This window comes from Cornus florida, unplaced genomic scaffold (genome assembly GCF_030987335.1).
Source record: "Cornus florida cultivar Cherokee Brave unplaced genomic scaffold, ASM3098733v1 CherokeeBrave_3.0.0_Hap2_Chr03, whole genome shotgun sequence".
Lineage (NCBI taxonomy): Eukaryota > Viridiplantae > Streptophyta > Magnoliopsida > Cornales > Cornaceae > Cornus > Cornus florida.
Window position 1 is genome coordinate 18705767 of NW_026775573.1, and position 19051 is coordinate 18724817.

The 19051-nt window shown below is 34.3% G+C and overlaps 2 protein-coding genes and 1 pseudogene across 2 annotated transcripts; 1 reads left to right on the plus strand and 2 right to left on the minus strand.

The window, feature by feature from the left end:
- Positions 1 to 2739: 2739 nt before the first annotated feature.
- On the minus strand, positions 2740 to 4858 carry LOC132301220 (probable LRR receptor-like serine/threonine-protein kinase RKF3). Its single transcript, XM_059798493.1, has one exon. It carries the CDS (start codon positions 4856 to 4858, stop codon positions 2909 to 2911), a length of 1950 nt encoding a protein of 649 aa, XP_059654476.1. The 3' UTR covers positions 2740 to 2908.
- A 3715-nt stretch (positions 4859 to 8573) lies between these two features.
- On the minus strand, positions 8574 to 11142 carry LOC132299774 (probable LRR receptor-like serine/threonine-protein kinase RKF3). Its single transcript, XM_059796587.1, has one exon. It carries the CDS (start codon positions 11120 to 11122, stop codon positions 9173 to 9175), a length of 1950 nt encoding a protein of 649 aa, XP_059652570.1. The 5' UTR covers positions 11123 to 11142; the 3' UTR covers positions 8574 to 9172.
- Positions 11143 to 18883: 7741 nt separating this feature from the next.
- On the plus strand, positions 18884 to 19051 carry LOC132301813 (U2 spliceosomal RNA; annotated as a pseudogene).

The following is a 19051-nucleotide window of genomic DNA, read 5'->3' on the forward strand; positions in this document are numbered from 1 at the left end:
GCAATGTCATGTCTATGCCACTTCCCGTTTCCGAAACAATTCCGTTTCAACAACCAAACCATTAGTGTAATCCGACCCAAGGCACCTCCAAAGCGTCACGAAAGGAAAGTTGGTTAACTATCCACGACCACAAGGCGCCTCTAAGGTGTCGCATCCGACCTCAACTACATTCCCTTCTAGACTACACCAACATCACAGACCACTAGGCGCCTCCTAGGCGTCCGGTTTTCGCAACAATTTTAGAAAATATTTTTCCCAAAATAATTTTGTTTGTTCTAAAAATATTTTCCCCCTTTCTCTTTCCCAATGAATGCATGAATGTGTGTGTTTCAATTTATCAATTCAATTATAAGCTTTCACACATTCCATTTACATCATCATCACAATTCAATAAGAATTTCTAAACATTCATTTATTTTATTTATTTATTTATAACCATAGCATCAATTTTTTTTCAAGGCAATAAATAAATAAATAAACAATCATAGAACATAAAACATATCAAACACTAAGCATGCTTATTTACCATAATGAAAATAGACATGTATATGAACTCAATTAACACATGGAATACATTTATCATTTTAATTACACATAACTACAATAACAACAAGCTAGGTAATTCAAAATTTAGCATGCTTAGGATCAAATTTAAGGGGAAAAATTCACAAAGGCCAAGAAGTTGTAGATTAGAACACCCATACCTCAATGAAAGTGAAAACCCCCAAAATCCCCAAATCCAAGCCCTAATTTCGGAATCCCTAGGCTTGGCCAAATGGTGATTGGCTCCTATCAAATTGAAGGCCTCGACGAGCTCTCCGACATTGCTTCACAATGTTCTACCAAATTCCGAAAGGAAATAACTAGATCAAGGTTCGAAGTTACAAAGAGAAAAAAAAAAACATGGAAACTGCCGAGACCAGAATGGTTGCAGCAAAGAGAGAGAGAGAGAGAATAGTGGATTCGTGTAATGGCCTTATGGCCTTTTGTGTGTTTATAACATGAGTGGGGCCCACTTGCTTTTAAAACAAATCTTTATAACATATATATATATATATATATATATATATATATATATATATATATATATATATATATAATCATACCCATTACATAGCATGGCATTGCATTCCATAGCACGACATATTTATTTATGACTTTGAAATTGTGTTATATTTTTCCCGGCATGGCATGATCTCGCTTTCCCTTATTCCTATTCATTGTTTGGATTCACGGGGTCACAAGAGATGTGTCTTAGGCACCACCTACTGAGCAATTTGCTCACTCCATCATTTTAACATTTTTCAGGTCACGAGGAGTAAGCGGCGGACGACGTTCCTCCACATATTTGAATAGGTTAGTGAACAGTTTTATCATCCTCTATATTTGTGATGTCATTTGTTTTGTATAAGCCTTGGGATGGCACGTACATTACGTATCGACCTTGAAACTTACCATAGTGCCCTTAGATGACCTCGGGTTCGGGTAAGGACCTGGTTAGCTATTTGAACCCTCGGGTTTAGGTCGTTACATATATATATTAATGTTAACTATTCACTTCACTTGGTTTCAGATTACTGTCAGATTTAGCTGCAATATATATCAGCACATTTTCTGACTTTTTAAGCAACCTTGGTAAAAAACATATAAAGTCAGAAAATGTGCCGATTTAAATGTTACGCAATAAAAACTAGTAAAAGTTTTATTGAGATTCTCTAATGGTTTTTATATAATTATTTTTCTATATTATATGTGTGTGTGTGTGTGTGTGTTATGATCCTTTCATGGTTGAATAATGTCATGTTTTTTTTTGCTCTCTGTTAAGCCTTGCTGAGCTCTTGGATTCACCTATTCTCCCCTCCCCTTATAATGTATCTCTTATCATCACCTCCTATGTGTTTCATTTCATTTCCTTCTAGCTCTGTTTAGTTTTTGAGGAAAACTAAGGGGGAAAAAAAGAGAGAAGAATTAAATTAACATCTGGTTCTTTTGTTTTAACTCCCTCAAGTAAATGGGCAAGGCTGAACTTAAGAGTATGTATTGTATTATTCCGCTTTCCTTTCATCTGGTTTCTTATTAACCAAACAGAGGATTAGACTGAACCCATAATTTCAAAAAAAAGTTGGTTTGTCCTTTTTTATGAGTTTAATGTCAAGTGTCATTCAAGCTACTAACAAACATATTATTTTACTGGCGGTTTTATGCATTTTTTCCTTCTTTTATTACCGGCAGTGATATCAATAAATCTGGCAGTGTCAGTTGTTTAAAAAACATGTAAATGAGAAGCAACTGTCATAGAGTTGTTTAAGTGTTACATATTCCTGCAATTTTGTGAAAGATGGTTTTTGTTTAATTATCATCATTCATTGAATGTATCCAATTGAAACTTTAACGGTTTCATTGTCAAAAGGGCAATCCATCACCCATGGCAAACCAAAGTTCTCACAGTAGTGAAGTAAATGAACATTTATGAAGACAAACAACTATTTCCAAGCTTCTACATAATTTTCCATATGTTGATTCGCTATTTTTAGATGACTAATTATCATTGCTTTTATCCCAAACAGTGACTACAAAAATAAATTTCATCCTACTTTCATCACTATGACATTGAACATGCCACTCTGATATATATATATATATATATGCCAGATTCTGCAGTCACAAGCTATTTGACTTACAAGTTTGGGATCAAATTATATTAGTACAATTAAGATATGGTATAGAAAGAAAGAAAAAAAATCTATAATACAAGCTCTAATTCTCTGCAATAAAATAGCTGGCTCTTGTGTATGGTTAAAATTGCAACAAGAACTCTAATATATAAGTAAATTGGGGGCATGACTTGAGTGTACCATGCTGAAGAAAATCCTTCAATTACCTAAAGAAGAAGCAAGCTCTAAGTAGTTTACCCTACATGTGTAAGTGTAGCTTCCTCATCTTCCCTGTTGTCTAAACTGGAATGCAGGTTGTCAAAGTGTAATGGCTGCTGATCAACAAAGCTACAGGAAGAACCCGAGCGAGTACATGTAAGTGATCTCTCAATTTCACTTATTTTTGCTATAAAGGATAGTGGACGATCTGGATTCCCGGGAACCATAGCATGGTTAGTTTCCAGTATATTTACAATCTGTTCCATAGTTGGCCTAGCATATAACTGCGGATGAGTGGACAGAACAGCAATCAGAACATAATTTTCCATTACTTCAGGCAAGCCCAACTCAGGAATACTTTTCTCAATAACATCCATCACTCTATCCTCCCTCACTTGTGACCAAGCCCAATCTGTCAAAAGCTGAGCTTGACCCCCATCAAAAGACAAAACTGCATTTTTCCCACTCAATAGCTCAAGAAGCACAACCCCAAAACTGAATACATCACTTCTCTCTGTTAATTGCCCATACAAAGCATATTCCGGGGCAACATAACCAAGGGTGCCAGCCACTTTAGTACTCAAATGTGACAATCCATCTGGTGTGAACTTTGCCAAGCCAAAATCTGCGAGTTTTGGTTCAAATGTCTCATCCAAAAGAATGTTACTGGCTTTAACGTCTCTATGGATTATAGCTGGCTGAGCAGCATTGTGTAAATAAGCCAATCCGCGTGCTGTTCCAAGTGCAATCTTTCTACGAATCGGCCAATTAAGCCTTGTTTCCTGTGATCCAGAAAGATGGTCATAGAGGCTTCCATTACGCATCAAATCACACACTATTATTCTCTGGTGCCCTTCTAGAGGATCCGTTGCCGTGCAATACCCTCTGAATGCAACAAGGTTAACATGCCTAACACTGGCAATCACCTCTACTTCATGCGTAAACACTGCATCCCCAGAAATAGAACAATTTTTGAACCTTTTCAATGCAACTTCAGACCCATCTGCTAGAATGCCTCTATAAACATTCCCATATCCTCCTCTTCCAATTAGATTCTTCCTAGAGAAATTTCTAGTAGCCTCTTTCATTTCCTCAATTGTGAACTTGACCAAAGTAATACTTTCACTAATCAATCCCAAACCTGAAGCTGAACTTATCGCGCTTCTATCAACACGTTCTTTCTTTATCCTCTTCTTCTTGTGCCATCTCCAAAGAAACCATACCGCAGCAAGTGCCCCCGGGAAGCCAATAATACATCCTATTCCAACCCCTCCAAGCAAAGGGTTGTCCTTCTTGGTACTTTTAACAGTTGCAAAGAGATCAATCGAGAACAAACACTTGGCAGTCCCTAAATCAGTTGGCCCAAACTGATTAGCAAAAGCTGCAGCATACATGAATGGGTACCCAGTACAATCTGTGACATTCCCAATTCCGGTGCCATGAAAATAGGCCTCTTGGAAACTTGACAAGATAGCTACACACGATGCACAAGTTGTATTGTCCCCAAGTGATTGATTGCATAAACGCCTGATTTCTTTCAATTGGGGTTCAGAAATTAAGGCCTCAAACTCCGCCTTAGTTGAGATATTCATACAACTATTTGAAATCCAACCAGTTTGAACCCCACAATTGGATCTTACATCGAACACAGTTAGGTCTTCGTTAATGCCGATCTGATATGAATCCCAACAAGCATCAGAGGCGCTAGGAGGAATAGTAAAAAAGCCAGTGCTTTGAAGGTATTGGGATCGAACTATACGAACTGCCTGAAGAAGGTAATAGCACTCTGTTGGGACATCGATAAACTTTTGGTTCAGCCCTGAGGAGCTGTTCTTGACAATTGCTCTAAGCTCAACAAAGTTGAATGGACAAAGAGAATCAGCAGCTAGTTTTCTAGGTTTTAAAGCATTGGAAGCAGATTCAGACCAGCTAATGCGAGAAAAACCAGCACCAAATACTAGGAACATGAACAGAAAGAGGGACATTTTTGAGTTCTAGGGCTTTCAAACAATATTTGCTCAAGAACCCATTTGGTTGGCTTGATTTAGTTGAAGGTTTTTGACATAAATTTTCCTTTTGCTTTCTCTATTTTTCAGTTGACTATTATAGAATATGTTTTGTGTTTCGACACTAGACAGTGGAATTATTGGAGGGAAGTAACTCAGAAGTTGCCGGTCAACTGATTTTTAAAATTTGGATATCTTGAGTGAGTACTTGGACCTAATGAATGACCTGTAATTAGCCCATCATTAATAATAATAAAATATTATAAAATAAAAAGTAATGTTACAATTTCAACAAGAACTCTTAGTCGCGATTGAAACAAAGAATTGGGTAGATTAACTCTTTTTTCTCTTAGAAATTAGAATGTTTCTACAATGATTGACACCTTATAAAAACCGACCTACACTTTTATAATTTTTCTTACAAAAATGATTCAACGATCTAAAAGTTGTAGACTATCAGATTGTATTACATTTTGAACTTCAGTTAGTTATTTCAAAATAGAATAGAAAGATTAAGAAAAAATTAAAATTAAAATTAAAAAATAAAGTCAGTGGTTTAATTTCTTTGCTGACTTTTAGGCGGTCCGTCCACGTTATCCAGTTTTTGGATTACACGGGTGACGGTCCTTTTGAAAATATGATGTGAGACTTTTTATTAGAATTTTGAAATATAATAGAATAATTGATTAGGTACAGCCTTTTAAAATATCATAGCTTGAAGTAAAAGTAAGTCTATTCTAAGAATGGTTCGCATCCACGAACAGTGTCTTGGATCCTTATCTACTACGTAATAGTAGTGGTGAAAGTGCACCGATACGTGAATTTTAATGTATATAAGTTAATTAAATAAAATAAAAACATTGATAAATGTGAATTTTTTAATTAAATTAGGAAATTTTGTAGTTATATTCATCCAAAACACTAGAGACGTCTAATGAGATTTCGAAACACTTTTTTTCTACTTTTATTTGAATTATCTTTTTAAACTACTTTTGTACTCACACAAATCAGATTAATAACATGTATTTGAAACATAATACAAAGGATGAGAATCTAGAAAATGACAGCAACTTCTTATTTCATTTTTTTATGATTGAATACCAAGAGTTTAAGACATCCAAAATACTATGTGAGAGAGATCCTTGTCATGCATACCATTTTCCCCACAAAAGATAATTAAAATATAATATTTTTAATAAGTTAATCCATCTAGAATAGTTACTGCAATGGTTACAGCACATTAACCTCAATAGTCAACATTAAACACGAAAAGTATTACTAATTGTTTAATCACAAATAAAATCTTTTGGAGATTGCAGTAACCGATAAAATCGAATAGGTATTGAGTGCGTCAGGCACGTCACGTCATAAGTATATATATCTAATCAAATATAACATATTATCTTCTTATTAATAATTTTAGAAGTAGGTGGGTCAACTTTTTTTAAAATGATAGGATTATTATTGATTGAACATACCAATAACTTGGTATGTCTGGCACATCCAAAATCAAGTCGATAAAATTATATGGTGTTGAATTTTTTAAAATTGAGTGAAAGTGTGACGGTGATGGTTGAACATATAAGCTTCAGAAAATGAAGATAAAAAGTTAACCCACTCTGAATTTATCAAGTGATTGGGAATACAAAAACTTTAATAAATTCTTATAAATAGGCTGACATGGAGTAAATGACTAGTAGATGCAATTTCCAGAGCAACCCACTGCTCTAATGGAGCACTTTAACGATTATCGTCTGTTACATATACCTGCAATTTACCAAAGATTTTAGGGTTAAATGCAAAAAAACCCCTGAACTATAGGGGTTTCGCAACTAACCCCTCTGAACTACAAGAAACCCTCCTAAACTATAAATTTGTTGCAATTTGCCCACTCAGGCCACCTGAAAATAAGAGGATGAAACAGTCCTTCCAATAAAACGATGCAGTTTGTTAAAATTAACCTTCATCCACTATTAACCCGAGCCCAAAGAAGGCAGCGCACAGCTGCGGAGCGACAGGAATAGGTTTGTTGTGTGTATATAGATATAGATATATAGATGTGTATATATTTACCGCCGTGAGGAACTCGACAGACATCACCTTTGTCGACCATGATGGCGGCCAAGTAACCGTCTTAGAAGGTCTCGACGTCCATGTCGACTTTGTCGGACTCGATGACAATTACACTCTCGCCCTTGGAGAGCTTAACACCCTCTTACTTGACCCATGACACAATCTTGCCCTCAGTCATGGTGGAGCTCAACGCCGGCATGAAAATCTCTCTGATCTAAAAATCTCTCTGATCCGAATTGGTGATTGGGTGGTTGAATTGGTTGGGTTGAGTGTGGGGGTTGTGATTAAGTGATTGATTTTGGGTTTATGGTCGCCGGCAGAGATGGATTTGCAACGACAGTCGTGTCGAACCTCATTAGAGAAAGACGCCAACTGACCGTCGAGATAAATTGAACCACCAAACCTTCAAATCTGACCTTTCATCACCTACCTTCACGCCGCTTGGGTTTGAATCAACACTTAGTATGGGTGGTGCCAAAGATTGCAACATCACTACAACCACCGATCTTGATTTGCAGGTGGCAGCCATGGGTTTACCAAATCGTCGTTAACAAATAAATCTGCAGCAGTAGCGGCGACGACATAATTTCATGCATCCAACAAGCGCCGGTAACTGCAAATCACGTGCTCTGCACGCCCCTCGCAGCAGCAGTCGTCTTCTTCCTCATATGGCCAATTTTTTCCTCCACATCTCTCCATCAAAACCCACCGAGTCTCCCTCTTACTCGCCGGCCGTTGTGCAATCTAGCCGAAGCTGTATGAGTTAGCGTGATAAGTGATTGCGGACCAGTGGCGACAAGGTTCGGATTGATAAAACTTCGGCGAACATGGTACTGTAATAATCCGTCAAAAATTATAGACTGTTCCGGCGAGGATGAACTGCACAGCGGCGAAGATGGACCGTCGAGCTCGGCCGATGGAGCTCTTGGCTGTGATGAAGAACTGTGGCGGCGATGAGCTCAAAGGATTGACGGTTGCTTTACTGATTTTTCTAAATTCTGTGGGAAAAAACCCAATGTTATTCCATATTGTTTTGTTTATTGTCTCTGTTTAGCCATTTTGATTACAATTTGTTAATTTTCTGTTCTTTTTTTAAATTGGAGGGTGAAATCATTGATTAACAATCTAAAGAGGATTGGTCTACAGGGAGAGAAGAAAGAAGGTGCTGATGTGTGCGTTTGGATTGCTAGGGACCATAGATGAGGTGGTCATTATGCTTGATGGTGGTGGCAGTGGATTGTTTCGGCGATGATGGTGGTGGCGATGGATTGCTTCGGCGATGATGGTGGTGGTCACAAGAAGGGCAGTGGAGTCTTTTCATGCTTATAAAGGACAATATGGTCATAAAGTTAGATATTTTGTATCACGTGATGGCACGTGATCATTTTGCCAGTGAGATTCAACCGGAGAGTCGCCGGATGGAGTCATCTGTAACAAAAATGTATAGTTTAGGGGGTTTCTTGCAATTTTTGTAGTTCAGGGGGGTTTATTGCTAATTAGTCAATAGTTCAGGGGGATTTTTTGCATTTAACCCAAGATTTTATTCTAGTAGTGGGGTCTTATTACAATAAGAGATAAGAGAATATATATTACTAAAAACTTCTTAAAGTTCATTGAATAACACAAGTAGATCAATAGAATGGTGTAGCAAAACTCAACCAAAGAAAGACGCCCGAGGAGTGAAATACACAAGCAATCACGAAAAAATAAAAAAATCACACACATTCAACATGAGAATTGCGTGGTTCATCCCAACCCTGGGCCACGTCCACAGACCACACCAAACAAATTCACTATGAAAAAAATTAAGAATTACAATGAAAATTTTGCTCTCAATCTCTCTTGCTCTCTCTCTCTCTCTGCCAATTGCACTTCACGGATCTCCCGTTGTGACCTTCATTGCCAAAGTGCAACCGGTCCAACTTAAGTGCGACTGGTTCTACTTCTTCATAAGTGCAATCGGTGCCAAAAGAAGTGCAACTGGTAGAATTTTTCCAGAATGTAATCCAAGAGTCATTTAGCCTCCACAACCTCAACAAATAAAGTAACAAGCTATTTAACTTATAAGTTCTGAGTCAATTTAAAAATAACCGACTCATTTGTGTTTGGTTAAAATGGGAACAAGAACTCTAATATACAGATGAATTGGGGGATGTCCCTAGTGTACCAGGCTGAAGTAAATCCTTCAATTATCCAAAGAAGAATGAAGCTCTAAGTAGTTTATAATGCATGTGCAAGTGGAGCTTCCTGATCTTCCCTGTGGTCCAAACTGGCATGCAGGTTGTCAAAGTGAAATGGCTGCTGATCAACCAAGCTACAGGAAGAACCCGAGCGAGTACATGTCAGTGATCTCTCAATATCACTTATTTCTGCTACAAAGGATAGTGGGCGATCTGGATTCTGAGCAACCATAGCGTGGTTACTTTCCAGTATCTTTACAATCTGTTCCCTATTTGGCCTAGCATATAACAGCGGATGAGTGCACAGAACAGCAATCAGAACATAATTTTCCATTACTTCAGGCGAGCCCAACTCAGGAATACTTTTATCGATAACATCCATTGCTCTACCCTCCCTCACTTGTGACCAGGCCCAATCTGTCAAAAGCTGAGCATGACCACCATCAACAGACAAAACAGCATTTTTCCCACTCAACAGCTCAAGAAGCACTACCCCAAAACTGAATACATCACTTCTCTCTGTTAATTGCCCATACAAAGCATATTCCGGGGCAACATAACCAAGGGTTCCAGCCACTTTAGTACTCAAATGTGACAATCCATCTAGAGTGAACTTTGCCAAGCCAAAATCTGCAAGTTTTGGTTCAAATGTCTCATCCAAAAGTATGTTACTGGCTTTAACATCTCTATGGATGATAATTGGCTGAGCAGCATTGTGCAAATAAGCCAATCCGCGTGCTGTTCCAAGTGCAATCTTTCTACGAATCGGCCAACTAAGCCTTGTTTCCTGTGATCCAAAAAGATGGTCATAGAGGCTACCATTACGCATCAAATCACACACAATTATTCTCTGGTGCCCTTCCAGAGGAACCGTTGCAGCGCAATACCCTCTCAATGCAACAAGGTTGACATGCCTAACACTGGCAATCACCTCTACTTCATGCGTAAACACTGCATCCCCAGAAATAGAACAATTTTTGAACCTTTTCAATGCAACTTCAGACCCATCTGCTAATATGCCTCTATAAACATTCCCATATCCTCCTCTTCCAATTAGATTCCCCCTAGAGAAATTTCTAGTAGCCTCTTTCATTTCCTCAATTGTGAACTTGACCAAGCCAATACTTTCACCAATCAGTCCCAAACCTAAAGCTGAACTTATCGCGCTTCTATCAACATGTTCTTTCTTCGTCCTCCTTTGCTTGTGCCTTCTCCAAAGAAACCATACCACAGCAATTGCCGCCGGGAAGCCAATAACACATCCTATCACAACCCCTCCAAACATAGTCTTGTGCTTCTTGGTACTTTTATAAGCTGAAGTGAGATCAATGGAGAACAAACACTTGGCAGTCGCTAAATCAGTCGGCCCAAACTGGTTAGCAAAAGCTGCAGCATACATGAATGGGTACCCAATACAATCTGTGACATTCTCAATTCCAGTGGCATGAAAATAGGCCTCTTGAATACTTGACAAGCTAGCTACACACGACGCGCAAGATGAATTGTCCCCAAGGGATTGATTGCATGAATGCCTAATTTCTTGCAATTTGGGTTCAGAAATTAAGGCTTCAAACTCTGCCTTAGTTGAGATATTCATACAGGTATTTGAAATCCAACCAGTTTGAACCCCACAATTGGATCTCACGTCAAACCCTCCAAGGCGTTCGTTAATGAAGATCTGAAATGAATCCCAACAAGAATCAGAGGCGTTAGGAGGCATAGTAAAAAAGCCAGTGCTTCGAAGGTACTGGGATCGAACTATGCGAAATGCTTCAAGAAGAACAAAGCACTCTGTTGGTACATCAGTAAACTTTTGGTTCAGTCCCGAGGGGCTATTCTTGACCATTTCTCTAAGACCATCAAAGTTCAATGGACAAAGAGAAAGACCAGCTAGTTTTCTTGGTTTTAAAGCATTGCCAGCAGATTCAGAATAGCTAATGCTGGAAAACCCAACACTAAATCCAAGGAACATAAACAAAAATAGGGACATTTTGAGTTCTAGAGATTTCAGACGATATTTGGTCCAGAAACCATAGATTTCAATTGATTGACTGCCAGCTGCCAATATATATATATATTGGCAATATATATATATATATATATATATTTCTTTCAATTGATTGACTGCCAGCTGCCAAGTTGCTTCCCTCCACTGCCAGCTGCCAAGTTGCTTCCCTCCAATAATTCAATTGCCAAAACACAAAACAAGTTGCTTCCCTCCAATAATTCAATTGCCAAAACACAAAACACATTTTATAATCAATTGAAAGAAATGTATATATATATTTTATAATCAATTGACATTTCTTTCAATTGATTATAAAATGTATTTTGTGTTTTGGCAGTTGAATTATTGGAGGGATATACATTTCTTTCAATTGTATACATTTCTTTCAATTGATTATAAAATGTATTTTGTGTTTTGGCAGTTGAATTATTGGAGGGAAGCAACTTGGCTATTTCTTTCAATTGATTATAAAATGTATTTTGTGTTTTGGCAGTTGAATTATTGGAGGGAAGCAACTTGGCCCTGAGTGCGATTGCCGAATTTCTTGAGTGTGATTGCTGGAACTTGGAAGTTGGACCAAATAAATAAATACATTTTGTTACGGCCGGAAAATTCTAACAAAATCTTCAATTCATTCAAATATAAATACATAACTATACTCCCATTATCATAAAAATTACCCTCAAATATACACAAAAATTAATTTTCTCAAATATACACAAAAATTTCCCAAATAAATAAATAAAATCTCGCAACGCTAACTCTTCCACCTAGCAATCCACGTTTATCTTCGGTACCTGAAATTGGAGGGTTGTGAGGCAAAAAGTCCCAGTAAAAAAAATCATAACAAGAATTTCATGCAGGTTTAATAAAAACAATTTCACCAAATATACATATTCAGGTGAATATATAAACAAAATACATATGCATTTAATTAAAACATTTAATAAAACTATTTGAAGCAAAACTACCCTAAGCCATTCAAGGTATATAAAGAGCCCTACACTGAAAAAGAATTTCTCTTACTAAATCATCAAAACCTCAAGTCTTGGCCTCCTCTGCAAACTCTCGGACCTCTCTGTCCTCTCTCAGCTCACTCTGTTTTTCCTCTAATTTTCTCTCTTTAGCCTGTACATACTTACCAAGTCACAAGCACCCAATATATAAGCAAATTGTACCAACACAATTCATACAGCACACTAAACCATTTATCAAATCAAATTGTAAACGTCTAAGAAATTATCACAGTGGACCCCGCCACCCCATCCTTATCTTCTTCTCTCTTTAAATCGGCACCTGTTTCCTTCCTTTTTGTCAGAACAAATATATATACTATTATTAAATATGCAAAGAGTTTCCATACGAGATACAACCATATGAAATAAATTCCATACAAAAAAAATAATTAAATATTAGTCTCAAAACTTATCCAATTATTCTCGATTTGATACACGTGAAGGCGATTCTCAATATGCAGTCTCCAGCTTTGACTAAAGAACTCCAGCGATTAACGGGAAGAATCGCTGCTCTGAACAAGTTAATTTCTAGTTCAATAGATCTCAACCATGTTCGATCGATCGAACTTCCCCAAGTGCAAGAAAATCCAATTTCTAGCATGCTCATTCCCTACGAGTAACTTGTTTACTCACTCCAAAATTGTCGGGTTATTTTCAGGTACGGATACCTTGGTTCGACATCAAGTACTATTCATATCTAAAAACAAAAATAAAATCTCTAACATATCACACAATTGGAAGTAAAAAAAAAAATAGCACAGATGTCCTTGCCTTTTAATTATCTCTTCATAGATCTCTTTTCCAGTATTTCAGTATTTATTTATTAATATAAAAAAAGAGTTTTTATAAACAAAAAATTACCTAAAAATTATTTAAAGAGTTTAATTCAAATTACAAATTACCTAATAAAATTTATAAAAATTAATTTAAAGAGTTTAATTCAAATTATATATTACCTAATAAATTCATTTTTCTTGTCCCACATTGGTTTAAAGTAAAAAGGATACGTGGAAACATCTTATAAAACTATAGACTTCAAGAAAGAATAATCACACCTTTCTCGGCCTTTTAGCTAACCTTTCTAGGCCTTTTGGCTAAGATCAAGTGTAGCATTAAATTTTTTTGGATCAGCTGCTAATCTTTCTTGGTCTTTTGGTTAAGATCAAGTGTAGTACTACTTTCTCGGCCTTTTAGCTAACCTTTCTCCGCCTTTTGGCTAAGATCAAGTGAAGTACTAATTTTTTGTAGGTCGGCCTTCTGGCTAACCTTTCTCGACCTTTTGGCAAAGATCAAGTGTAGTACTACTTTCTCGACTTTATTATTACCTAATAATATTCAAATAAACTCTAAAAATTATTACCTAATAAAATTTAAATTAAATATTTATTAAAACTCTAACATAAAACTCTAAAAATTATTCTAACACAAATTACTTATTTATTTATTTATTATGAGTTTTTTAATAAAATAAAATCTAATTGGACAAGAATTATTAATATAAAAATTATTTATTAATTGATATAAAAAAGAGTTTCAGTCATTCAGTATTTATTTATTAATATAAAAATAAAAAATAAAAAGAGTTTTTATAAACAAAAAATTACCTAAAAATTATTTAAAGAGTTTAATTCAAATTACAAATTACCTAATAAAATTTATAAAAATTAATTTAAAGAGTTTAATTTAAATTACAAATTATCTAAAAAAATGTATTTTTCTTGTCCAACATTGGTTTTAAGTAAAAAGGATTACATAGAAGCCTCTTATAAAATTATATGTAACGACCCAGCTCCTCATGGATCTAGATCATTAAACGGGTTCTTACCCGACCCAAAAACGTTCGAGGGTAATACGATCATTTCACGTTAAATTTAAATAACAAGGTCCAAAAAGGGCAAATTGGTGATTTGCCATAAATCCATAAATTGAGACTCAAAGGTATAACAGTTATTTACTTGTATCACGTAACAATTAAAATAAAGTTCTGGACAATATAGTCCTTTCGGGTTAAAAATATAATTATGGCATTTTAGTGGGTCATAAAATAATTACGTGTAATTTCACTTGGTACCAAAGTGTAATTTTGGGAAACTAAACACATATTACATAAGTGACAGAAACCGGTCGACGTCTCCACACCGACTGGTTTGGGTTATGAACAGTGGGAGGTCGATGTATGGGAAGCCATACGTCAACTGGTTTGGGACATGATACCAGTCGACGTATAGGATGCCATACGTCGACTGGTTTGGAACATATGCAACATTAACCCAGACTGTGAAGATACCGGTCGACGTTTGGGAAGCCATACGTCGACCGGTTCTAGGAAATCTTTACTTCCACTTAACCCACGTACACCAACTTAATTCAAACACCCACGCCACTACACTTACGTGTAATTTCAATACATTTCAACAATAAATTCAATAGCAACAATCACATTAATAACATAATTTACCACACGTCACTAAAATACACTAAAGGATTTAGTGTAATTAGAAGTTAATTATATTTTCTCAGTGGGCATGAGTACAAACTTATTTACATTCCCAAAACTACAATTACACATGAAATGGCCAAATACAAAATAGCAAAAAAAAAAAAAAAAAAAAAAAAAAAAAAAAAAAAAAAAAAAATCATCTTCTAACGACTTTCAAGCTTGCGGAGGATTTTCATCCGCTATTTCCTTGCCATGACCTGAAAAATATATAAGTAGGGTGGGGTGAGCAATTTGCTCAGTAGGTGACGCCTAAGACGCACCTCATGAGACCCCGTGAATCAAAACGAAGAATAAGCCAATAAGAGTTAGGGTCATACAACATAGGGGAAAATACAAAATGGTTATCATTCTCAACACAAATAATATGATACAATGAAGATGCAATGCATGCCGATGTCGCTCCCCATTTTCACAATCAAAATCATCGCTTTCAACTGTTAATACAGCCCACCCTTTGGTGACCCCGCAGCGACACGAGAGGAGGATTGGCTAGTGTCCCTGACCCTTGGTACCCCCGCGGCATCATTATGGGACCCAGCTAGCTCAACCACGCTAAGGCGACTCCCTAGTCCCCTCTTGGCTATATTAACCTCCGACCCTTTAGTACCCCCGCGGCGACCGAGTTTTCCAAAACACTTTCATCAAAACATTTTTTCCCAAAACTCCCTATTTTCATTTCAAAAACAAATTTCTTCCCTTCATGCAGCCCAATGGTGTACATGCATGTCTCATGATTTCAATACTATGAAAATGAGGAATTTGATACAACATAAGTAAGCATGTTCTCATACTTCTAATATTTAAACAATAATGGATTATCACAAAATACAATAGGGCATGCTTTTATACACCATTCATAGCATGTCAATAATACAATAGGCATAACTCACAATATAAGCATGCTTTTCAAATAGTGAAATCAAGACAAGTCTTCACATATTCACATATATACATTCAAGACATTTTTAGGCTACAATTAACACAAATAAGCATGTTATAACACAATTCAAGTAAGTTAATTCACGAAGGTGCATGAATAATGTGAATTAGGAAGCCCCTACCTCAAGATTGCACAAAACTCTTAAATTGGGTCAAGAATTTCGAATTCCCTAGGGAGGCTCAAAGCTAGAATTGTAGGTATGAACGTGTAGTGCTTGTCGTACTCTCCGTTTAGCCTTAAACGGCACTTAAAAACTCCTAGAGTTGAGAGAGTTATGAAGCTTCAAAGATTGATACAAAATGGAAAAGAAAAAGCAAGAACACAAGGAAGAGCAAGGCATGCACGGGAGAGAGGAAAAATGAGAAGCAAAAGTGCTTTCTAGACCACTTAACCTTCGTGGTGGGTCCCGCCATTTCCATTTTCTTTTATCTTTTTCTTTTAATTTCAAATTACACCACATACAAATACCACTTTATCCACATAATCTAAAATGTCCAAAAATGCAAATGGACCCAACCACAATCCCGAATGACAAATGTGAAAAGACAAAAATACCCTTGTCTCTACGAATTACTGAAAAAAAAAATACAGAAAATCGGAAACGTCACACTATAGACCTAAAAAAATAATAGTCAGAAAAATATAATAAATGAAATTAAAGAAATTAAGAACCATAAAAATTAAAATAGACCTAAAAGAAAAGGTTATGAAACATATTAAAATGCTAAGATGAACTATCATAGACAAGGAACATAATAGTCATAGTTATAAGTCTCGCTAGAAGTTAGCAGATATTCCAAAAAATAAAGAAGCATTAAGAGTAATAATAAAAATAGTGGTGTCGTAAGGTAGGATGTAAACACATCAGCAGGAAAATCAGCACTCTGAGGAAGAGTCTCATGTGCCTCGCAGGCTGCAAGCAAAATGCAATCCCTTGTGGATGGTCTAGAGGAGTTAGATGCTAAGATCAAGTGTAATACTACTTTCTCGGCCTTATTATTACCTAATAAAATTCAAATAAAATATAAAAATTATTACCTAATAAAATTCAAATAAAATATTTATTAAAACTACATAAAAGTCTAAAAATTATTCTAACACAAATTACCTATTTATCTATTTATTATGAATTTTTTAATAAAATGAAATCAAATTTGACAAGAATTATTAATATAAAAATTATTTATTAATTGATATAAAAAGAGGTTTTAAAAAAGTTTATATAAAACTCTAACATAAATTACCAATTTATCTATTTATTATAATTTTTTAATTAAAAAAAAATCTAATTAGACAAGAATTATTAATATAAAAAATATATTTATTAATTGATATAAAAAGAGATTTTAAAAAAGTTTCTATTATACTCTAACACAAAATATATTTTAACTCTAACACAAATTATAGAAATTCTAAAAATTATTACCTAATAAAATTCAAATAAAATATTTATTAAAATTCAAACACGAAATATATTTCAAATTATAGAAACTCTAAAAATTATTACCTAATAAAATTCAAATAAAATATAAAATTTTGTTACCTAATAAAATTCAATAAAATATTTATTAAAACACTAACACGAAATATATTTCAAATTACCAAATAATATTCATAAATTCAATTTAAACAGCATAAAAATTAATTAAAAGAGTTTAATTCAAATTACAAATTACCTAATAAAATTCATTTTTCTTATCCCACATCAGTTTTGAGTTATAAAGAATTATATGGAAGTCTCTTATAAAATTATAGACCTAAAGAAGAAATAATAATAACACATTTCTCGACCTTTTAGCTAAGATCAAGTGTTGTCTTACTTTTTCGATCTTTTGGCTAACCTTTCAAATTATTTAAAGAGTCTAATTCAAATTATAAATTACCTAATAAAATTCATAAAAATTAATTTAAAGAGTTTAATTTAAATTAAAAATTACCTAATAAAATTCATTTTTCTTGTCCCAGTATTTCAGTATTTATTTATTAATATAAAAAAAGAATTTTTTATAAACAAAAATTACCTAAAAATTATTTAAAGAGTTTAATTCAAATTACAAATTACCTAATAAAATTTATAAAAATTAATTTAAAAAGTTTAATTCAAATTACAAATTACCTAATAAAATTCATTTTTCTTGTCCTACGTTGGTTTTAAGAAAAAAGATTAACATAAAAATCTCTTGTAAAACTATAGACCTAAAAAAATAATAATCACACTTTTCTTGGCCTTTTGGCTAAGATCAAGTGTAGTACTAATTTTTTTGGGGTCGTCCTTTTGGCTAACCTTTTTTGATCTTTTGGCTAAGATCAAGTATAGTATTACTTTCTCGGTCTTTTGGCTTTCAGTATTTATTTATTAATATAAAAAAAGAGTTTTTAGAAACAAAAAATTACTTAAAAATTATTTAAAGAGTTTAATTCAAATTACAAATTACCTAATAAAATTTATAAAAATTTATTTTAAAAAGTTTAATTGAAATTACTAATTACCTAATAAAATTCATTTTTCTTGTCCCACATTAGTTTTAAGTGAAAAAGATTACATGTAAGCTTTTTATAAAACTATAGCCTAAAGAAATAATAATCACACATTTCTCGGTCTTTTGGCTAACCTTTCTCGGCCTTTTGACTATGATCAAGTGTAATACTAAATTTTTTTAGGTCGGCCTTTTGGTTAACTTTTCTCAGTCTTTTGGCTAAAATCAAGTGTAGTACTACTTTCTCAGCCTTTTGGCTTTCAGTATTTATTTATTAATATAAAAAAAGAGTTTTTATAAACAAAAAATTACTTAAAAATTATTTAAAGAGTTTAATTCAAATTACAAATTACCTAATAAAATTTATAAAAATTAATTTAAAAAGTTTAATTCAAATTACAAATTACCTAATAAAATTCATTTTTCTTGTCCCATATTACTTTTAAGTAAAAAGGATGACATGAAAGCCTCTTATAAAACTATAGACCTAAAGAAATAATAATCACACATTTCTTGGCCTTTTGGCTAAGATCAAGTGTAGTACTAAATTTGTTTGGGTCGGCCTTTTGGCTATCCTTTCTTGGTCTTGTGGCTAAAATCAAGTGTAGTACCACTTTCTCAGCCTTTTGGCTTTCAGTATTTATTTATTAATATAAAAAAAAAAATTATAAACAAAAAATTATTTAAAGAGTTTAAATCAAATTACAAATTACCTAATAAAATTCATTTTTCTTGTCCCACATTAGTTTTAAGTAAAAAGAATTATATAGAAGTCTCTTATAAAATTATAGACTTAAAGAAATAATAATCACACCTTTCTCGGCCTTTTGGCTAAGATCAAGTGTAGTACTAAATTTTTTTTAGTCGGCATTTTGGCTAATTTTTTTTTAGTTTTTGGCTAAAATCAAGTGTAGTACTACTTTCTCAGCCTTTGAATGTGTAAAGAGTTTCAGTATTTATTTATTAATATAAAAAATG

What these genes read in the sequence shown, in the direction of transcription:
- LOC132301220 (XM_059798493.1), bottom strand. Translation starts at nt 4,858, where the DNA reads ATGTCCCTCTTTCTGTTCATGTTCCTAGTATTTGGTGCTGGTTTTTCT.
- LOC132299774 (XM_059796587.1), bottom strand. Translation starts at nt 11,122, where the DNA reads ATGTCCCTATTTTTGTTTATGTTCCTTGGATTTAGTGTTGGGTTTTCC.